The sequence below is a fragment of the Physeter macrocephalus genome, unplaced genomic scaffold, assembly GCF_002837175.3.
Source record: "Physeter macrocephalus isolate SW-GA unplaced genomic scaffold, ASM283717v5 random_483, whole genome shotgun sequence".
Classification (NCBI taxonomy): Eukaryota; Metazoa; Chordata; class Mammalia; order Artiodactyla; family Physeteridae; genus Physeter; species Physeter macrocephalus.
Genome location: NW_021145771.1, coordinates 27589 through 45293, shown reverse-complemented (window position 1 = coordinate 45293; position 17705 = coordinate 27589). Strand labels below are relative to the sequence as shown.

Here is a 17705-nt window from a genome sequence, read left to right as displayed (position 1 = left end):
GCGTACCGCAAAAAAAAAAAAAAAAAAAAAAAAAAAAAAAAAAAAGAATATATATATTATGGAAATTCCCTGGCGGTCCAGTGGTGAGGGTTCTGTGCTTCCACTGCAGGGGCCACAGGTTCGATCCCTGATCAGGGAACTAAGATCCTGCATGCCGTGCAGCACGGCCAAAAAAAAACAAAACAGGGCTTCCCTGGTGGCGCAGTGGTTGAGAATCCGCCTGCCAATGCAGCGGACACGGGTTCGTGCCCTGGTCCGGGAAGATCCCACATGCCGCGGAGCGGCTGGGCCCGTGAGCCATGGCCGCTGAACCTGCTCGTCCGGAGCCTGTGCTCCACAACGAGAGAGGCCACAACAGTGAGAGGCCCGCATACCGTAAAAAAAAACAAAACAAAACAACAAAACAACAAAAAAACCCAAACAACAACCACAAAACAAACAAGCCCCTGCCCCATAAAGATCCCTCCAGAGCCAATCAGATCCCTCTGAAGGATCCCACCCAAGGGTCTCCCACGTAAGAGTTCCAGAAGATATCTCCAGGGCCACACAAGATCCTACCAGGGACTTCCTATATATGGAGCCCAGCAGATCCCTCCTGGGGGTCTCACCAGATCCCCAGGGGTCTCCCCCACAGAGATCATCCCCCCTCTAGCACCCTTTACCTGCAGACTTCTCAACCAAACCCCTCATGGGTCCCCCAGGGTGGGAATCTCTGGATCTCCCAAGAGGATCTCAGCAGATCCCATGGATGGACCCCTCCAGATGCCATCAGATCCTACCAGATGCATCACTCAAGGAGTCCCACCCTGGAAATGGCAAACCAGAGCACTTCCTCCCTCCCTACTTCCAGTAGATCCCGTGAGACCCTCTGAAGACAGTGGCTTCCTAACTCGTCTTTTCAGCAGCAGAATCCTTTATTGAGGGGAATAGAAACCAGCAGAAAGAGAGCCATGTGGTTGAGGGTGGGAGACCAGATGCCCCATCTGGTGAGCCCTTTCTTCCCTGAACCCCCAGAGGCCCCACAGTAAGTCTGAAGGGTCCCCATCGGCTGGCAGAGACCTCCCCAAATGGGTCCCCGGAGCCCCAGCTGGAGGAAGAGGAGAGCAGAGCCTCATTCCTCAGCTGCTCCCAGTGGATCCTCCTTCTAGAGTCCTGAGCCAGCCCCTCTCCCCATGCCCTGGGGAAGAGGGCCCGACCACCAGGCTGGGACAGCCGCTCCCCACCTCACCGTGGAATGCTTCCAGAAATACAGCACGTCTTCCACATTCTCCAGCGAGTGCAATAGGAAGTGGTCACGCCATTCCTGCCAGTCAATGGTCATGGTACCATCACGGTCCATGCTGTGGGGGGAGGGGTACAGGTGGGACTGAATCAGTGCCTGGGTTCAGGGGTGAGTTGAGTGAGGTTCTTGTGGACTTGGGGGATAGACTGAGCTCCTTGGCACTGGGAGCTCCCCATTTTACAGAGGGGGAAACTGAGGTTCAGAGAGGGGAAGCAACTGGGCCAAGATCTCAGCTCCACTGCCTTGGGATTGGCTCTGAGGCTCAGAGGCTCAAGGTGGCTGAGGGGTCTTGGGGACCTGAGTTACCTGGGATTCTGGACACCCCGCTACTCACCTGTGCAGGATTTTCTCTGCCTGCTCCAGAGAGATGGAAATGCCCAGAGCTCGGAAACTCTGCTGGATCTCAGAGACGTCGATATGACCTGGGGAGGGGGCCCGAGGTGGGGAAGTATGTGTGTAGGGACCCTGAGATGGAGGACCAGGACAGCTTGGAATGGGGATACTGAAGAAGACCAGTGGATCCACGAACCCAAGGTGAGGTTTGTGGCAGGGTTGGGGGGGGTCCTTGACCCACTGGGATCAAGAGGGGTAGAACTGGGCCATATTGGGGGGGGTCTTCTGTTTGATGAATGAATGAAAGATTGAATCCAGGGATAATTATGGGGGTCCCTATGCCACAGGGGGTTGAGAGGCAATTATTGGACGCCCAGAAAAAGCGATGGGGGTGTCTCTGTCTCATAGGGAATCCAGGAGCAATATGGGGGGATCTTTGTCCCACAGAAAAATAAGAATAACAAATAATAGTGTCCCACCCAGAAGGAAAAGGAGGTGTGATAGGCCGGCTGGGCCCCGAACCACCTAGCTGGGGGTGAGGAGAGCTCCCAAAATAGCCTGTGAGTCATCAGGGAGAAGCGGCCCTCCCTCCTCCTCCTAGCGCTGCCAGTTCTAACCCCGTTGGCATCTCCAGGGCCCCCACAGCCTCATCCCTGGGCCTTACCATCCTGATTCCGGTCCAGACTGTGGAACAGAAGTAGCAGGCGCTGTTCCCGCTCCTGCAGATACAGGATAAACTCCTCCAGGTCAAGGCCACCATCTGAGTCAGCATCACTCTCAGGGGAGATGCCCTGGCAGGGGGGAAGGGCCAGAAGGAGTTCTGGAAAGCTGCTCCCCCAATCTGGAGGAGGCAAGACAAGCTTATGCCCCAGGAACCCAGGTCCCCCCTCCTCCAGCCCTGCACCTAGAGGACCAGGGCAGGGAAGTCACCCCCTCCCTTGATCATCTCTTTCCTCAACAAGATGCCCAAGGCCAAGGTAGGTCTGTGAGGTGGACAGCGGTTGTCCAGTTTTCCTGGTGAGCAAAACGAGGCTCTCCAAGGTCAAGTCACTTGTTCAAGGTTACAGAGCTGGGAAGTGAGTAGGTGGACTTGGGCTCTTGTCTCTGAAAGCCTGTCTTTCCAGCTGTCTCTTATATGAACTTGTCCACATGGCAGTTTCAAGAGCTCTCCTTGGAGACAGCACTGGGCAATGTGGGGCAATGACATCCACACTGAACAACTGCAGGGCCTCTGTTTTCCCATCTGTAAAGTGGGAGGTTGACTGGAGGTCTCAGGGTGCTATGGAGACAGTCCAGTGGCATCTGGGCCTCCAGGTGTGTGGGGACACATGCACGGGCTTGGGGTCAAGTTCCTGCTTTGATAGGTGCATCCCCAGCTGAGGGTGGCCTCGGATAGGATCGGATCCTTGGCTGGGACAGCCTGGGGCATAGAGCCAAGCCCAGGAAAGGACAGGGAAGGGAATGTAAACACAGAGGCTGGGGAGGGTGTGTCTCCTGGAGGTGGGTGCAGGCCTTGTGTCTCGGGTTGTGCAAAGAGTTCAGAGAAGGGTATGTCCCGGACAGTGGGCAGGAAAGCGCACGCGGCCCCATTCCCAGGCAGACATCCCTCACCCCGAGAGAGGAGGCAGCCGAAACTGCAGGCCGGGGGCCTCGGTGGTCCTGTCTTGAGCGAGCCCGTTAGGCCCGGACACGGGCGGGCAGGGGGAAGGGGACAAGGACTCCCAAGCTAGGAACAGGTCCTGGAGTCCAGCCACGGGCAGTCCCGGGCTGCTCCCGGCGCTCCATTCAGCGGCTCGGGTTACCCTGCGCGGGCTGGGCTCCAGCGCCACGAGCCAAGAGGGGGTTCCGGCGAGGGTACCTGTTGTGCTCCGCGGTCCGGGTTGCCCCCGCCCAGCCGGGCCAGTCCCTGGCGCAACTCGTGGACGTCCACGCGACCATCCTTGTTACTGTCCAGCTCCTCGAAGAGGCGACCCCAGCGCTGACGCCGCTCCGCATCGCCCGGGCCCCCCCGCATGGCGCCCGCCCCGGGGGGAGGGGAGGCCCGGTAGCGGCGGCCTCAGCGGGGGCTTGACGGCTCCCCCTCCCCCCAGGGGCCCCGCAGGGCCAGCTCCGCGGCCACTGCCACCGCAGCCTCCGCGCTGTCTGCCCGGCTCTGGCAGTTGTAGGAGGCGGTGACTGCTAGCCGTCGCCGCCCGCGCCAGAACTTGCGTCTCTTCCGCATTGGGGGGGGAGGGGGATGGGGGCGGAGCTGGGGGGGCGTGTCAGGGATGCGCTGGTATTAGCACAATCTAGGGAGCACCACGTTCATTCTGGGAAGGGGGGTTCGAGAGATCAATGATCTCAGGTCTGGTTTCAGAGTTCCGTTTCTGCGTGCCTCAGTTTACCCTCTGCCCAAGGGGACGAGGTAGGGAGATGTCAAGGATTGGGTTACAGAATCCCTTTCTTGACCTCCCTCCTCTACTAATCCTCCTCAGGAACTAAAGTTCTCGGTTTCCCTAGACGTACTCAGAACCAACTCTGTGCCATCTAGCCCTGCAACAGCCCGCCCGCTCATTTCACATTGCCTAAGCGGCCACAGAAGCAGAAAATCAAGTCGCCTTGCTCTTCCTCCGTGTTTTCTTCCCGCCCGCGCGCCTCCTTTCTCCGTCCCACTCAGACTGGGAAACAGAAGATCAACACGCGGCGCGGCTGCAAAGTCGGTTTCCTATTGGCCAGAGCCGCAGGAGCTGTGCCCTGCGGTCCCGCCTTGCTCACCCACCTAGGCGGGGCCTCCCCACTGACCCCAAGCTGCCTTGGGCCCCGCGGCCCCCGGCTCGCCTCGCGGTCTTAAAGGGTCCTCTGCCGGATCCAGACGCCGAGCAGAGTGCTTTCTCCCGACCGGCCTAGGCGGGGATCTCAGAGTCCCAGGAGCAGCTGGGGATAAGGACCGCGTAGCTGGAAGCGGGGCCCCAGCCTGTCGCGCTCGCTGCACCTGCCGAATGCCCCTCCCACTAGTTTCGGGCGCAGTTTCTCGATTCGCCATTAGGGGGAGGGGCGCCCAGATCTTTTGACAGTGAATAATAATAATAGCTAACGTTGATTCATTGCTTTGCACAAGCCTTGACCTTTTACTCACCCCTCGCGTCGTCCTCGCTAAAACCCTATAAGGTAAGTGGGACTGGCTTTCCCACTTCACAGATGACGAAACAGGAGGTTAAGCCGCTCACCGCAGTCCACATGCCCAGGAAGGGGAAAAGCAGAGATTTAACTAGACCTGGGATTCTTACGCAACATCGCTGTGTGCCCTAGAAGGGATTAATTTTCCCTTAACCATCATTCATCTCTCTAGAGTCTCCAGGAGGGGGTCGTCTTATTATCATCGTCCTTTATCCAAAGGACGATCGTGAGGGCACACATGGTTCCCACTCAGCTTCTGCCCAGACAGGTGTGCTCAAACGAGCCTCTTGTAGAGGGTCCCCTCACAGACGTTTTCATTCACAGGTCGCCCTTGCAGGTGCCGTACAGATATTTTCCCACGGAGATGCCCCAGACAAATGTTTTCTCACAGATGCATCCTTGACAGGTGGACCTCAATACACATGAGCCCCCAGCCCCCCCCGATGTGCTTCTATGTGAGTGTGCCCCATGCAGGCGTGCTCAGGTCTTCCTCTCGTGTGAGCTCAATTCTATGCAGCTGTTTCCTTCACCTCACAGGTATATTTCTCAGCAGGTGTTCCTCCACCCAGGAATGCGTTATAGAGCCTCCCACGCCATACGTGTGTTCCATTTAATCATTCACCCCTACGGGGCTCTTTCCATATAACTGGGTCCCCTACAGGTGTACTTAAATGTAGGTATGTCTCGTACAGTTGTTTCCAATACCTTTACACACAGGAATTCCTTCTGCAAGTCTTGTTCATTTCATAGGTGAGCCATGTAGATGCATTCCCCAGATGTACCCCGCGCCAAAGTGCCTCAGCCAGGTGTTTGTAACCATGCAGGTGTGTTCTATACAGCTGTTTTCCACACAGGTAGGCTTCCATTCAGCTATACTCCAAAGAGATGTGTTGTGATTCAAAGCAGACGTATTCCATGGGTGTTCTTACACATCCGTGCAGATTTCTTTACACGTTTGTTCCCATACAGGTGTGTCCCACACCAGTGTTTTTTCATTAGAGGCTCCCCATCCCGGTCTGCCCCAGACAGGAGTGCCTCACACATCGGTGACTCCATGCCCCGTGTGTCTCCACACCTGGACGATTCTACAGATGTACCTGCGGTGCAGGTGAGAGGCCCCTTTTACACCTGCGCGCTTCCGCCCCTTTTCACTCCTCCCGATTATGGGATTGGGTTCCCGTTACAGGTGCTTCCGCGGCGCGGACCCGCCCCCGCTTGGCCCCGCCCTTTCATCTAGGCTCAGGTGCACAAGCCGGAAGTGCGCTCACCTCCAAGGTGAGTGACTAAACTTTCCGGGTCACGTGAGCCGGCGGAGCTGGAAGAGTCCGACCGAGCCACTGACCGACGGATCGAGGGTTCGAGAGAGGGACAGGGATCGGGACCCTGAGCGGGGTCGAAGACGCCCGGGCCAGGTAGGGAGGCAGGTCACGCGGCTGGGCCTGCCACCCCTCCCCCCTTCCCTTCCCCTTTCCCCAGCCCAGGAACGCGCCGCCCCGAGTTAATCTTTAATCTCTGACCTCTGGCGGCGGGGGGCGGGGCGGGACTCCTGGGTGGCCGGCGCGGGTCGCCCCTCCCAGGGGCCTGCGCTCGGGTCCAGCCCCCTCCCCCACGCTCCGGCCTTTCTCCTTTCCAGCCCCCAGGTGCGGGGTCGAAGGTACCCGTCTCCCGCCCGAGATGCGGTAGGAGCGGCGCGCGCGACAAGCCCCGTCCCCGGTGCCACCAGCCCGTCACCCGGCCCATGGCGAGCCCCGGCCTGGGGCTGCTCTTGGCGCTCGGCCTGTCGCTGCTGCTGACCCGCTGGGGCCGGGTCTGGGGGCAAAGTAGGTACCGGTCGGGGGCACTGGGGGTCCGGGCTTAGAAGCGCTGGGTGCCTGGGACGCTGAGAGGGCAAGAACCCAGGAGCGGGCATGCGATGCCTTGGGAGCAGGAGTCTAGAGTCTGGGGTAGGGCTGGGGGCGTAGAATTTCTGTGTCCTTCCTTGGACGGTTGGACTTGGTCTAGGAGAATTCCTGAGTTGGGCGGAATTGTGAGCTGCCGGGAGAAGAGGCCTGCGGGCCGGAGTCTCAGTAGGGTTGAGCAGTCTGGGGGAGATGGAAGCCAGGAGGAGGCCTGCCTGGGGCTCCAAGCCCAGGTGGAGCAGGCTGACCAGAGGTGGGGACGCAGCCTTTCAGCCCTCTATTCCAGTTTCGGGAGCCTGGGGGGAGGTGTGAGTCAGACACTCCAGGGAAATGCAGGATCCGCCCAGATCCTTAAGGGCAGAGGAAGGGCCGGAGAGGCGAGGCTGGGGTTGGGGGGAGGGTTGAGCTTCCCCACACCATCCATTATAATAGCCCCCAACTCTGGGCAAACTGCAGACCACTGTTGGCTGATTACTCAGCGCTGGGCTCCCCTGGGTAAGGGGTGCCCTGTGGAGCAAAATCAGCGGGGCCAGCCCCTGTGTGGAGGCCGCTCACAGAATGAAAGACTCAAAAGGGCAGAGTTCTAACGAGGGGAAATGACCAAGGAAGATGCAGATGCTTCCAGATGGGAAGGAACAGATGGGGATTCATTTATCTTCTCTACCACCGCCCTGCAGCACCGGACCCCACTGTAAGTGGGAACAGCACCATTACACCCTCTGGCCCCAGCCCTGGCTCCAATGGGGCCCTGGTGAGTTGGGGTATATGTGGGAGAAGAGCGGCAGAGATTTTATTCGGGAGTCCCCCGTGTAGCAGGTGGGAGGGCCTAGATTCCCAGAGGCGGCAGGCTGGACGGTGGGGGAGGCATTGGAGTACCCTAAGTGGGAGAGACCAGAGTATCAACATGGCAAATGGGGAGACCAGAGAACCCCAGGAAGGGGATGGTCAAGAACACCATGCCTGGCGGCACTTCCCTGGCGGTCTAGTGGTTAAGACTCCGCGCTTCCAACGTAGGGGGCACAGGTTAGATCCCTGGTTGGGGAACTAAGACACACACACACACACACACACACACACACACACACACCAAAAAAAAAGAATACCATGCTTGGCAACTGGTTGGGGAACTAAGACACACACACACACACACACACACACACACACACACACCCCCAAAAAAAAGAATACCATGCTTGGCAAGTGTAGGGGGTCCAGGAGCCCCCTATGCCTCTCAGGCAGGGAAGGAGTGATCTAGGAGCCTAGATGAGCAGGCGCTTGGGAGAAGGACCCCAGACATGGCAGGTGGGGGAGGCTGGGAACCGCAGATGTGATATGATGGGGATCAGGAGCCCTGAGTGGAGGAAGCCAGTCACCAAAAGTGGCGGCTGCGGGGGGAGGGGATTAGCCTTCCCAGATAATTCTCAGGCGGGGGTGGACGGGATGCCCGAGTTCAGGTGGGTCACCCCTGTCCCCCCACCAACAGTCGCAGGAGGCCACCATTGCCATCATCGTGGTCTTCTCCCTCCTGGCCGCCCTGCTCCTGGCCGTGGGCCTGGTACTTGTGGTGCAGAAGCTTCGGGAGAAGCGGCAGACGGAGGGCACCTACCGGCCCAGCAGCGAGGAGCAGGTGGGTGCCCGAGCGCCACCGCCTGCCAACCTCAAGCTGCCGCCAGAGGAGCGGCTCATCTGAATGCTGGGGCTGGTCACAGCCGCCCCCACTGCCCAGGACTGCCCGGTGCTCAGCAGCACACGGCCGCTGCCACCGAGACACCAGCCTCTGAGGGCTCCGGAGGACTTGGGGGGGCCACGGGGCACCTGCCGGGCGGGCCCTGCGGAGCATGCCGCCTCTGCCTGCAGTTGGGGTGCCGGGGCTGGGGACCTGCCTCCCCGCTCGCTGCACCATCAGCCATCTGTCTGCCTGCCACACAGGCCCGACGCCACCCCCCCCCTCCTTTCCTTTCAGTTCTCCCATGCAGCCGAGGCCCAGGCTCCCCAGGACTCCAAGGAGACGGTGCGGGGCTGCCTGCCCATCTAGGTCCCCTTCCTCTACCCGTCACCCTTCCTGGCCGTGTGACCTTGGGGGAAGGCAGAGCCCTCTCTGGGCGATCAAACACACCCAGCGCTTAAGAATAGAAGGGAAGAAGGTGCTTTGAAGACTCTGCCCTTGAGGGCAAGGGAGACCGAGGCTGCTTATTTTATATATACCTATACGATGGGTAGTGCGATGTAATAAAACCTTTCTGTGAGCTGGTGGGGGCAGGAGTTAGCCTAGATGGAGGAGACACATAGGCTGTTGAGAGATGAATTGTAAGGTCTCGAGGGTCCTGGGGGCTGGGAGGGCTTCCTGGAAGGGAAAGGCTTTTAGCTGCACCTGAGAGCCAGCCGGAGGGGAGGCCGCCTCGGGAGGGAAGGTGGGGAGTGGGGTGGGTTTCTGAGCAGGAACAGGGCTCCCAGGTAAACCCACCAGGAAAAACAAGCTTTGGGCTCTTGCAGCTTTATTGAGGGGCCAGAGTCTCCTCCAGACCCCCTGATTCTTAACCTTCAAAACACTTTTTGAGCTCAGCAACCCTGGGCCGGCTCCTGGCCTGGAGCTTCTGCCAGTCACTAGCAGGAGGATCAGGGGACCTGGGCGCTCCTGGCTCCTCCTGGGGCTGGAGGTGCGTGCGCTCTGGGAGCAGGACCTCCGAAGGCTGGGCTCTGGGCTCCTCTGGGCAACCGGGATCCGAGAAAGAATCAAGGACTTGGGATGTCCAGGTAATATCCGAGCTGGGCTCTGTGGGGGTCAGAAGTCGGCGGCTTTCTCGAGGGCTGGGTGCCGTGGAGAGCTGGGAGCAGGGGCTCTCCTGGGCTCTGGGATCCTCGGTTGCCTCGTGGGGAGGGGAGAGGCGTAGAGGCTGGGGCTCTGTGAGAGAGGAGCTGGGGTCCCCTTTGCTGCTTGGGTCTGCAGAAGCTGTCGAAGACCGGGACGGAGAAACGATTTCCGGGCTGGCCTCTGAGGGCAGCTGGGAAGTGGGGTGCTTCGAGGAGCTCGTGGCGTCTGAAGGCTGGGGGGTTTGCAGAGGCAGCAGGCCGACAGAAAGAGACAGGGGCTGGGGCCCTGGTGGTTTCTCGTCATCTGCTTGCCATCTTGATCTTCCTGGTATGTCGGGCTGGGTGGGGATGGGGAGATGGGCACGTTGCTGGCCTTTAAATGAAGGAGGGGCTGGCAGGTTGGATGAGCAAGTGGGGAAGGGCTGGGGGGGCTCTCACCAGGCTGAGGCAGCAGTCCAAACTCTGGCTTGGCCGCAGGCTGCTGTTCCGGGTGGCTCTCATACTCAGACTATCCAGAATCTCGCTCAGCAAATCCAGTTCTTCTCCGGACCCAAGGAAGCTGCCATCCAGAGCTTCCTCTGCCAACGGTTCCTGGGCATCCTCAGGGCTCAGAGAGGGTGTCCTGGGTGAGGATGGGCAGCCTCAGATATCTGCCCCAGACCAGCTGCTCTGAAGGGTCTGGAGTCTTGGGGCCCACTTCCCCATGAGTCCCGGTCCCCCACTTCCAACATTGCTCCCTCCCTCTGCCTTGGAGTCTTACCCCTCCCCCAGGGACTCAGAAGGTCTCTCTTCCCGCCGGAGTCTCCTGCTGGGGCGAAGGGGCCGGTTCTGCAAAGGACAGATTTGGGGGCTGGGGCCTCAGGAGCTACAGAATCAGGGAGTTCTGTGAAGAGGGGAGTGGGCAGCCCATTTTGGGGGTAGTCGAGATGTCTGGCTGGAGATGGGATGGGAGAAGGACTTGGTGATAAGTCCAGGTACGTGCGTTGGCGCCGGGGCACGGCTCTTACCTGTCCAAAGTGCTGGGTGATAGGCAAGCGCTGCTGCAGGCGATCTGAGCGGCTGGTGAGGGAAGGGGCCCTCAGGGAGCCCCCCCTCTGCAGGCCAGAGTCCCCATCCTAGGAAGAGGGTGGGTGAGCCAGGAGCCCCTCCCCCCGCTGCCCCGCGGCGTTGGCTACTGGCTTTACCTTGTACGTCAGAAGGCTCTGCACACCCTTCAAGCCACTCTTCGCCTACGGAGGAGCCGAAAGAGACTGAGAATCCAGAGGATTTGACCCTGGACATTTGAGAACTCGGCCCTCCATCCCCGAGGACAGTTTTGTCTTGCCACCTGCTCATGTGTGTCTCAAAATATATTCAGGTTCCCCCGGTTCCCCCTAAGAAGTCAATACAAACTTGTCCCTTTGGCTAACACAGGAGGAACATTACTGGAGGAGCTAACCCCCAAATGAAACAGGGAATGGCAAAACCAGAACTTCGTAAAAATGAGTCAGTGTTCAAAAGCCGAGCAAAGAATAAAATCCAGCAGACAATTGTGAGCTGTGGAAGTTGGTCCCAGGAAAATTTGGGGCTTGGGAGAAAAACAAACCACAAGGGCAGAAGCTGGGATTGTGGTGTCTCAGAAGGACAAAAGATGTTTGCCAAAGAACCTTGGCTGTCATTTTTAAATAGGAAAGACCTGATTTGACAAAAATGAATGAACACAGTCAATGGAAAATAAAAGTAGGATAATGGTAAATGGTTTAACTGCTGGTTTAGTTCTCATAAATTGTGTGCGCTCTAAACGTGGGGTTAAACCGTCCTCTGCCTTTGTCACCCTGGTAAGTGGCCTGTCCAGCCCAGCCTCACCGAGCGGTACATGTTTCTGACGGCTGGTTGGGTCTTGGCCTTGACGGAATGCAGGAGGGCACCACCACCTTTCTGGGGAGAGAAAGCCAAGGAAGAGAGGCTTGGGCACGCGGGGTTATCCCAGACCCCACCTGCCCACCCGGGCTGTGTGTTCCTGGAGAATCCCCTCTCCCTCTCTGAGTCTTGATTTCTTCATTGGTATTACTACCTTCAGGTTGTCTGCCCAGAGCTGGTAGGAGCGAAGGGTCCCTGGAGAGAGGAGAGAGCATTGCCAGGGTGGGCAGGCTCAGACTGGGCCACAGGTTGAGGAGTGGGGGGGCTCTGGGGCCAGGTGCAGAGCTCACCTGAGGAAGCCCCGCTACAGGTGATCTCCTGCTCAAAGAGGTCTGAGAAGCCTTCTCCCATGTTCAGCTTCTCCAGTCGGCCTTCGATGAACTGGGCGTGGGGCAAAGGGTCAGAGAATCAGGCTGCCCCAAACATCTGAATGCAAGGACTGGGGATCCGCTCGCCCTCAAGACGTCGAAGCCATCCCTGGCCCCTCCAGGAACCCAACCTTAGGTCCCAGGAGTCTGGAGCCCACCTCAGGAAGCCAGAGGTCCACCGTCTCCCCGCCCGTCCCCACCCCAAGTCAGGATCTGTCTTCAGGGACCAGACCCCGCTCCTCACAGGGTCGGAGGAGTAGGACTCTGCCACTCCAGACAGGCCCCCCTCCTCTCAGTGACCTTGGAGGAGGTCGACCCCACCTCCAGGGACCCTGGAAGCCAGCCCACACTGAAGGACCCTGAAGTTCATCCTACGTTCTTCCAAGAACCCAGGAGTCCGGTTCCACCTCCCCCTTTACATCCCCAGAATCCAAGAGTCCAGCCTCCTCTCCCTCCACCCTCGACCCAGGAGGTTCCCGCCTTAGGGACTTAATAATTTCGTTCCATCCCAACCTCCTCAGGGACCTAGAGGTAGATCTTATCCCTGGGAACTCAGGTCAGGGGCTCCCATTTTTAGGGACCCAAGAGTTCAGTCCTGTCCCTCCCACCCCTGAGACCCTGGAGTGGGGGATCCGGCTGGGCCAACTCTCGCCCCGCCCATTGGGCCCAGGCGTCCGCCCCTCCAGCCCCGGCTTCGGCCTCCGGGATCCGGGCGGTGTCTGGGCCCCTAGCCTCGCCCCTCCGGCCCCAGCCCCGCCCTCCGGACTCTGGCTCACCTGTTTGAACAGCTGCAGGTGCACAGCCCGCCGGTGGAAGGCCTGCAGCGGCGCCCCGGGTTTCTGGGCCAAGAAGGCTTCTTCACTGAAGGTTACAGGCTGGCCCTGGAAGAAGGACTCGGATCCTAAGCTCCCCGCGGCTCTCCAGGATCCCTTATTCTGCTTCCCATATTCTACCTTACATCTGTGTAGCAAACATTGATGGAGCGCCTCTGTGTGCCTGATGTCGTGCAGGGCCTCGTGGGCTGCAGGGAGGACTTGGGCTTTTACCCCGAGGGAGGTGGGAGCCCTGGGCAGGCGGTGGGCAGAGGAGGGGCGGGGCCTGACTCAGATGCTCCCAGGTGACCTCTGCCGGCTGCAGGGAGGTCAGACTGCGGAGCGCGGAGGGTGGGAGCCCGCGAGAGGGGACTCATGGTGACGGGTGAGCGCGCTCGCTGATCCAGGCAAACAACGATGGGGACCAGGCGTGGTGGAGACAGAGGAGGGGGAGAAATGGACAGCTTCTGGCTGTGTTCAGGGCGGAGTCGAAAGCAACGTCAGGTTCTCAAATAATAGAACTCCCCGACCATGATTTTATAGAATAGTTGTGAAAAACTGGGGAGGAGGGGATGTCAGGGTTGAAAGTCAGCAGATCAGAGTCCTGGCTTCAACACTCACCCGCTGTGGGGCTTCCAAGCCTTGGTTTCCTCATATGTAGAATGGGACCATAAGAGTATCCGTCTCATAATACTGTTGTGAGCATTAAGTGAAATAATAATCGCAGCGGTAAAACCTATCACTTATCCATTGTGATGTGCCAGGCACTAACCGAGCATTTTGCTTATGTCCATTTACAGACTCACACGACCCTTTTGGGTGGGTACTGTTGGGATCCCATTTTACAGATGAGCAAACGGAGGCACAGAGTAAGCACTCCCTAAACGCTAGGTATTATTATTCTGAATCCTTCAGGGACCCACGGGGTCTCTCCCTCTGCGTCCCCGAAGCTCACCGGGCCGCAGACTAGCGCATCGCGGTACCCCCCGAAGAGCAGGGCCTGGGCTTTGAGGAAGAGACGGGACACCCCTTCCCCGGGGGCCATCGCGACCTTCCTTAGCCGCAGCCTCAGCAGAGACACCTGGAGAACAAGGGGGCAGCGCTGAGCAGGCGGGGGCGGAGCCTCGTCTCCCGGATGCGGCCCGAGGGTGGAAGGGGGTGTCACTGACCACATCTGGGGGCAGCGCCTGCACGTCGTCGAAGGGCGTCTCCAAGGTATTGGAGTCCACGTTGATCATCACGACGTCCTCCAGGGCTTTCTCCCGCACTCTCTGTGTTAGGGAGTCGGAGGGGCGATGGCCGCTCAGAGCCCGAGGATCCCCGACAGGGGAGGATACCTGGGCATGCAGGGGGGCACTCCACCCAACCCTGCCATCCAGGTCCGTTCTCACTTACCTCGGCGAGACTGGAGTGCACTCCGATGAGGTAGGGCATGGGCGCGCTGCGGAAGACCGAGGGGGCCGGTCATGCAGGCGCCGCCCCCGGGTGCCCAGGACCCTAGGCCTCTTCCCCGAGCCCTGCCCCTCACCAGCAGTAGTCCAGCAGATGCGGCGGCAGCGTGGGGATTAGCACGTGCTCCCAGCGCATGGGGTACAGGAGAGCGCAAGACGCGTGGACGCACGACGTCAGCTGGGGACGGGGGGGAGGCCGTGAAGTCAGGGCCTGGACCCCCGGCTTCAAGGACCCTCTCTGGACGGTGGCTCTCCCGGCTTCATATCCCGTGTCCCCAGTCTCCTGTCTCCCTCCACCTCCCTTCCCCACCCGCTACTGGGTAAGAGGTGAAAACTCAAACCCCTTTTCTTGTGAAGGCCAAGAATTCCGCAAATTACAGTGCTTGGAACTGGTGCTGCCAGGACTCAGCACGTGCTAGTCCCTCTCTCTAGGGGTGGAAGCTAATATTCAACCCTCCGGAATCTCTCTCCTTAGGGGTAGGACCGAGACTCAGCCCACTGACCCCACCCTAGAGAGGCGGAGCTAGAATTCAGTCCCGCCCCAAGCCCCGCCCCTAGGGGTAGAGGCTGAATGCTAGCTCCACCCCTACCCCGTCCTTCCCCCCAAGGGGCGGAGCTAGAATTTAGCCCTCTCTGATCGCACCCTCCAGAGGGGCGGAGCCAGCCTTGTTCTGGCCCATAGTGGGTGGAGCCTGGACTCAGCGCTCCTGAAGCCGGGGAAGGGGGTACAGCGCAGCTCGCTCTGATTTCCCCCATAAAAGTGGCGCCAGGATTCAACTCAACCCTGACCTTCAAAGGGGCTGAGCCAGGACTTTGCCCTCGGGTATCGCCCAGTGGGGTTAGAGCTAGGAATCCGCCCCGATTGTCCCACACCCAGGGGCCAAGTCAGGCCTCGGCCCCTCCCCGGCCCGGCGGTCCCGCCTCACGGTGCTCAGCTTTCTGGAGGTGAGCAGGACCCTTCGCTCTGCCAGGAGCGCAGCGAATAGCTGCACGATGTTGTCGTCGGTCACTGCCACCACCAGCTCCGTTAGGTTCCTCTGAAGAACAGAGAGGAACGCTGCACGCGAGGGGCCACAGGATCTGAGAGCCCTCTCCGGGTTTCCGGACCTCTTCCACCCTCCCAGAGTGCCCTCTCAGGTCTCCACTAACGTTCTCAGGAATGGATGGCAGGCGGCCGGAGTCGGGGGCCACGAAGCAGGAAAGCTGGCGGGGGATTAATAGGGGGACTGATCAGTCAAGGGGTTAGCCTCATGTGGGTGCCCAACCTTCCAGGGTCTCCAGCTCTGCTCACCGGCATGCTCTTCCCGGGGCCAGGGGGAGGGATGCCTTGCGCACTGGAGATCATCACTCCGCTGCCCTGGGGGAGATGTGATGTGTGGTCCTCAGGGCCAAGGTGCAGCCTCTCCAGCCACCTGAGGTCCGACGCCCAGCGGGGAGGGGGTACTCACCAGCTCCAGCCCCACTGAGTTCTGGGTCCCGGGAAGGTGCTGCTGCAGCAGATGTAGAAGAAGTTCGTCGACCTCTGAGACCTGGGTAGGGGTGGGATGCCTGAGCCAGAATGCAGGTTGGGGACTCTGAGGGTCTTGACTTAGGCTGGGTGGTCTGGAGCCAAAGGGGCCCGGTCAGGCCTGGGAATTCAGAGCCAGGCTGGGGTCTTGGTGGGGGTGGGACTAGGACTCCTGCAGGAATGACAGGGAGAGCTGGTCTCACTTGATCCTGTGCCAGGAGGTCCCCCACTGTGTTCAGCAGTTTGTAGAACACTTCAAACCAAGGCAGGTGGCTGCGGAGAGCGGACACAGTTTTCATGCAGTGCCTGTAGGCAGAGGCCCTTCCCCCGGCCCAGACCCCCATATCCCACACCTGAGGATGCAGAGACAGCTGTGGGCACCAGCCCGGAGGCGGCAGAAACCAAATCTGCGGGTGCCGGTCAGGTCCGTGAGGGCAAAGGTGAAATGCTGTACGGAGGTGCTGGGGGGCTCCCTGGGGGCAGGAAAAGCTCTCAGAGAGACCTGGGCATCCCACCCCCGTGAACCCCCCTCCCCTTCATGCCCCTGACAATGCTCCTAGTACTGCGTCCACCAGTCTGGGGCCCTGGGTGTATAGGTCCCTAGTTGTCAGCATCTCCGGTTCTCTGAGGCCCTGGGTCCCTGAGACCCTGAGTAAATGAGTCCCTTTGTGTATAGGTCACTATTTGTCAGGGTTCCCGGGTTTCTGAGTCCCTGGGTCTCTGAATCTCAGGGGCCCTGGGTATATGGTCTCTGTTGTCTGAGTCTCTGGGTGTTTGAATCCTGGGGGGTCCATGAGAGGTCTGGGTCCCTGGGTCCTTGGGTGTCTGCTTCCTTCCATACCTTTCCACATCAAAAGGGAAGCAGAATTTAGGCACCATCTGCATAGCCTCCTGGGGGTGGAGAGAAGCACACGCTGCTTGGCTACTCAGGTTGGGCCCCACCCCTAAACTCCCAGTGGTCTGAGACATAGGGTCCCCTCCCCCAGGGGGACAGGCCCTGGCCCCTGGGGAGCAAGGAGCCAGCCTGCATACCTGGTCCCTGAAGTCTGGGGGGAACTGCCGCAGGATGGGGGGATCTGCACAGAGAGCAGGCTCCTAAGTTCAGGGTCCCGGGCCCCCCCTCCATCTCAACCCCCATCCCCAGCGATGCCCCTGACTCACCCTCTTGCAGGGAGGGAGGATAGGCCGCTTCGAAGAACCAGTCAAACAGGGCAGGGAGACCCCTTCTGCAGGGCAGGAAAGGGTTCATTGTGTCCAAGGATTTGCTTCTGTGTGTGTGTCTGCACCTGTGTGTGATTGCGTGTGTGTGTGTGTGTGTGTGTGTGTGTCTGCAATTCTATTCTGTGTCTGCCTGAAAGGATGAGAGTGTCCAGGGCCTGTGTCAGGTAGGACTGTGCATACGTGTGGCTGAGCCAGTGGGAGGGTGAATAACACCCCCGTTTTCTTGGGTGGACCTGAGGGTCCCTGGGTATATGTGTGGGGCCCTGCCCAAGTGTCTCTGTGTACGTGACTTCATGGGGCCCTGGGGCTTCATGGGGCCCTCAGATTTTTTATCAGAGGCAAGAGGGCAGCGTGCCCTGGTCCTTCTGGGAGCCCTGCAATCTCTGCCTTCCTCCCCTGGCCCCCAACCCTCTATCCACCTTGCAGAGGATGTCGGGTCTTGGGCTCAGGGAGAGAGACAGAGGAAGAGAACGGGGAGTGAGTGCACACACGTTGTCCCTGAGATTCGGGCCCCCCCCCCACACTGAGCTTCACCCTCGTGCTGACACAAGTCCCACACAATCAATCACTCCTGCACATGGACACACAGAGCCCGCCCCTCCCCCTCGCTGACCCCGGAAGCCAGGCTCCCCATCACTGAGATATATCAAAAGGCACAGGCTCAAGAGTTACAAACTTAGTCATACAGAGCCGGAGGAGAGCAGGGGAGAGAGAGAGAGAGAAAGAGAGAGAGAATGGAAGGTCCCAGAGTGGCCTGAGTGTGCCTGAGAGGGGAGTCCATACTGTAGGCCAGCTGAGCGTCCTGCCCTAATTCCAGCCACCTGCCCCTGTGGCTCGCGGTCCCTCCCGGGCCTGCCCCAGCCTCGTTCTCCTTGACCCCAGCCCAGGCCCGGTCTGGGAATCTTGGTCCACAAGATGAGAGAGGGGGCAGCTCTTACTCAGCTGTGGATCCCATGGTCCCTGCAGG

The 17705-nt window shown here is 59.6% G+C and overlaps 3 protein-coding genes across 8 annotated transcripts in view; 1 reads left to right on the top strand and 2 right to left on the bottom strand.

Annotated features, from left to right (window-relative positions):
* The window catches only part of SLC25A23 (solute carrier family 25 member 23), a 13447-nt gene extending 9679 nt beyond the window's left edge, over positions 1–3768 (bottom strand). For 2 of the 6 annotated variants that reach the window (XM_028485629.2, XM_007109362.4), the window contains exons 1-4: positions 3474–3765; positions 2280–2406; positions 1617–1704; positions 1229–1340 (exon numbers count right to left, since the gene is read on the bottom strand). In XM_028485629.2, the coding sequence (XP_028341430.1) occupies positions 1229–1340; positions 1617–1704; positions 2280–2406; positions 3474–3629 (483 nt within the window). In that variant the 5' untranslated portion in view covers positions 3630–3765. Of the gene's footprint in view, positions 1–1228; positions 1341–1616; positions 1705–2279; positions 2407–3473 lie in introns of all 6 variants that reach the window. The other 4 variants (XM_055083024.1, XM_028485626.1, XM_055083026.1 and 1 more) reach the window with 3 other exon arrangements.
* Positions 3769–6087: 2319 nt separating this feature from the next.
* On the top strand, positions 6088–8704 carry CRB3 (crumbs cell polarity complex component 3). Its single transcript, XM_007109389.4, has 5 exons — positions 6088–6183; positions 6405–6591; positions 7347–7420; positions 8153–8296; positions 8633–8704. Exons 2-5 carry the CDS (start codon positions 6510–6512, stop codon positions 8702–8704), a joined length of 372 nt encoding a protein of 123 aa, XP_007109451.1. The 5' UTR covers positions 6088–6183; positions 6405–6509.
* A 491-nt stretch (positions 8705–9195) lies between these two features.
* DENND1C (DENN domain containing 1C) lies at positions 9196–16408 on the bottom strand. Its single transcript, XM_028485625.2, has 20 exons — positions 16359–16408; positions 15871–15990; positions 15721–15790; positions 15459–15539; positions 15302–15367; positions 15160–15213; positions 14937–15047; positions 14088–14188; positions 13955–14000; positions 13729–13830; positions 13515–13640; positions 12524–12628; positions 11670–11760; positions 11534–11574; positions 11326–11397; positions 10665–10709; positions 10488–10595; positions 10241–10308; positions 9919–10102; positions 9196–9818 (listed from the first exon to the last, which is right to left on the bottom strand). The coding sequence occupies exons 1-20, from the start codon at positions 16400–16402 to the stop codon at positions 9204–9206; spliced, it is 2250 nt and encodes a 749-aa protein (XP_028341426.1). The 5' UTR covers positions 16403–16408; the 3' UTR covers positions 9196–9203.
* Positions 16409–17705: the final 1297 nt, after the last annotated feature.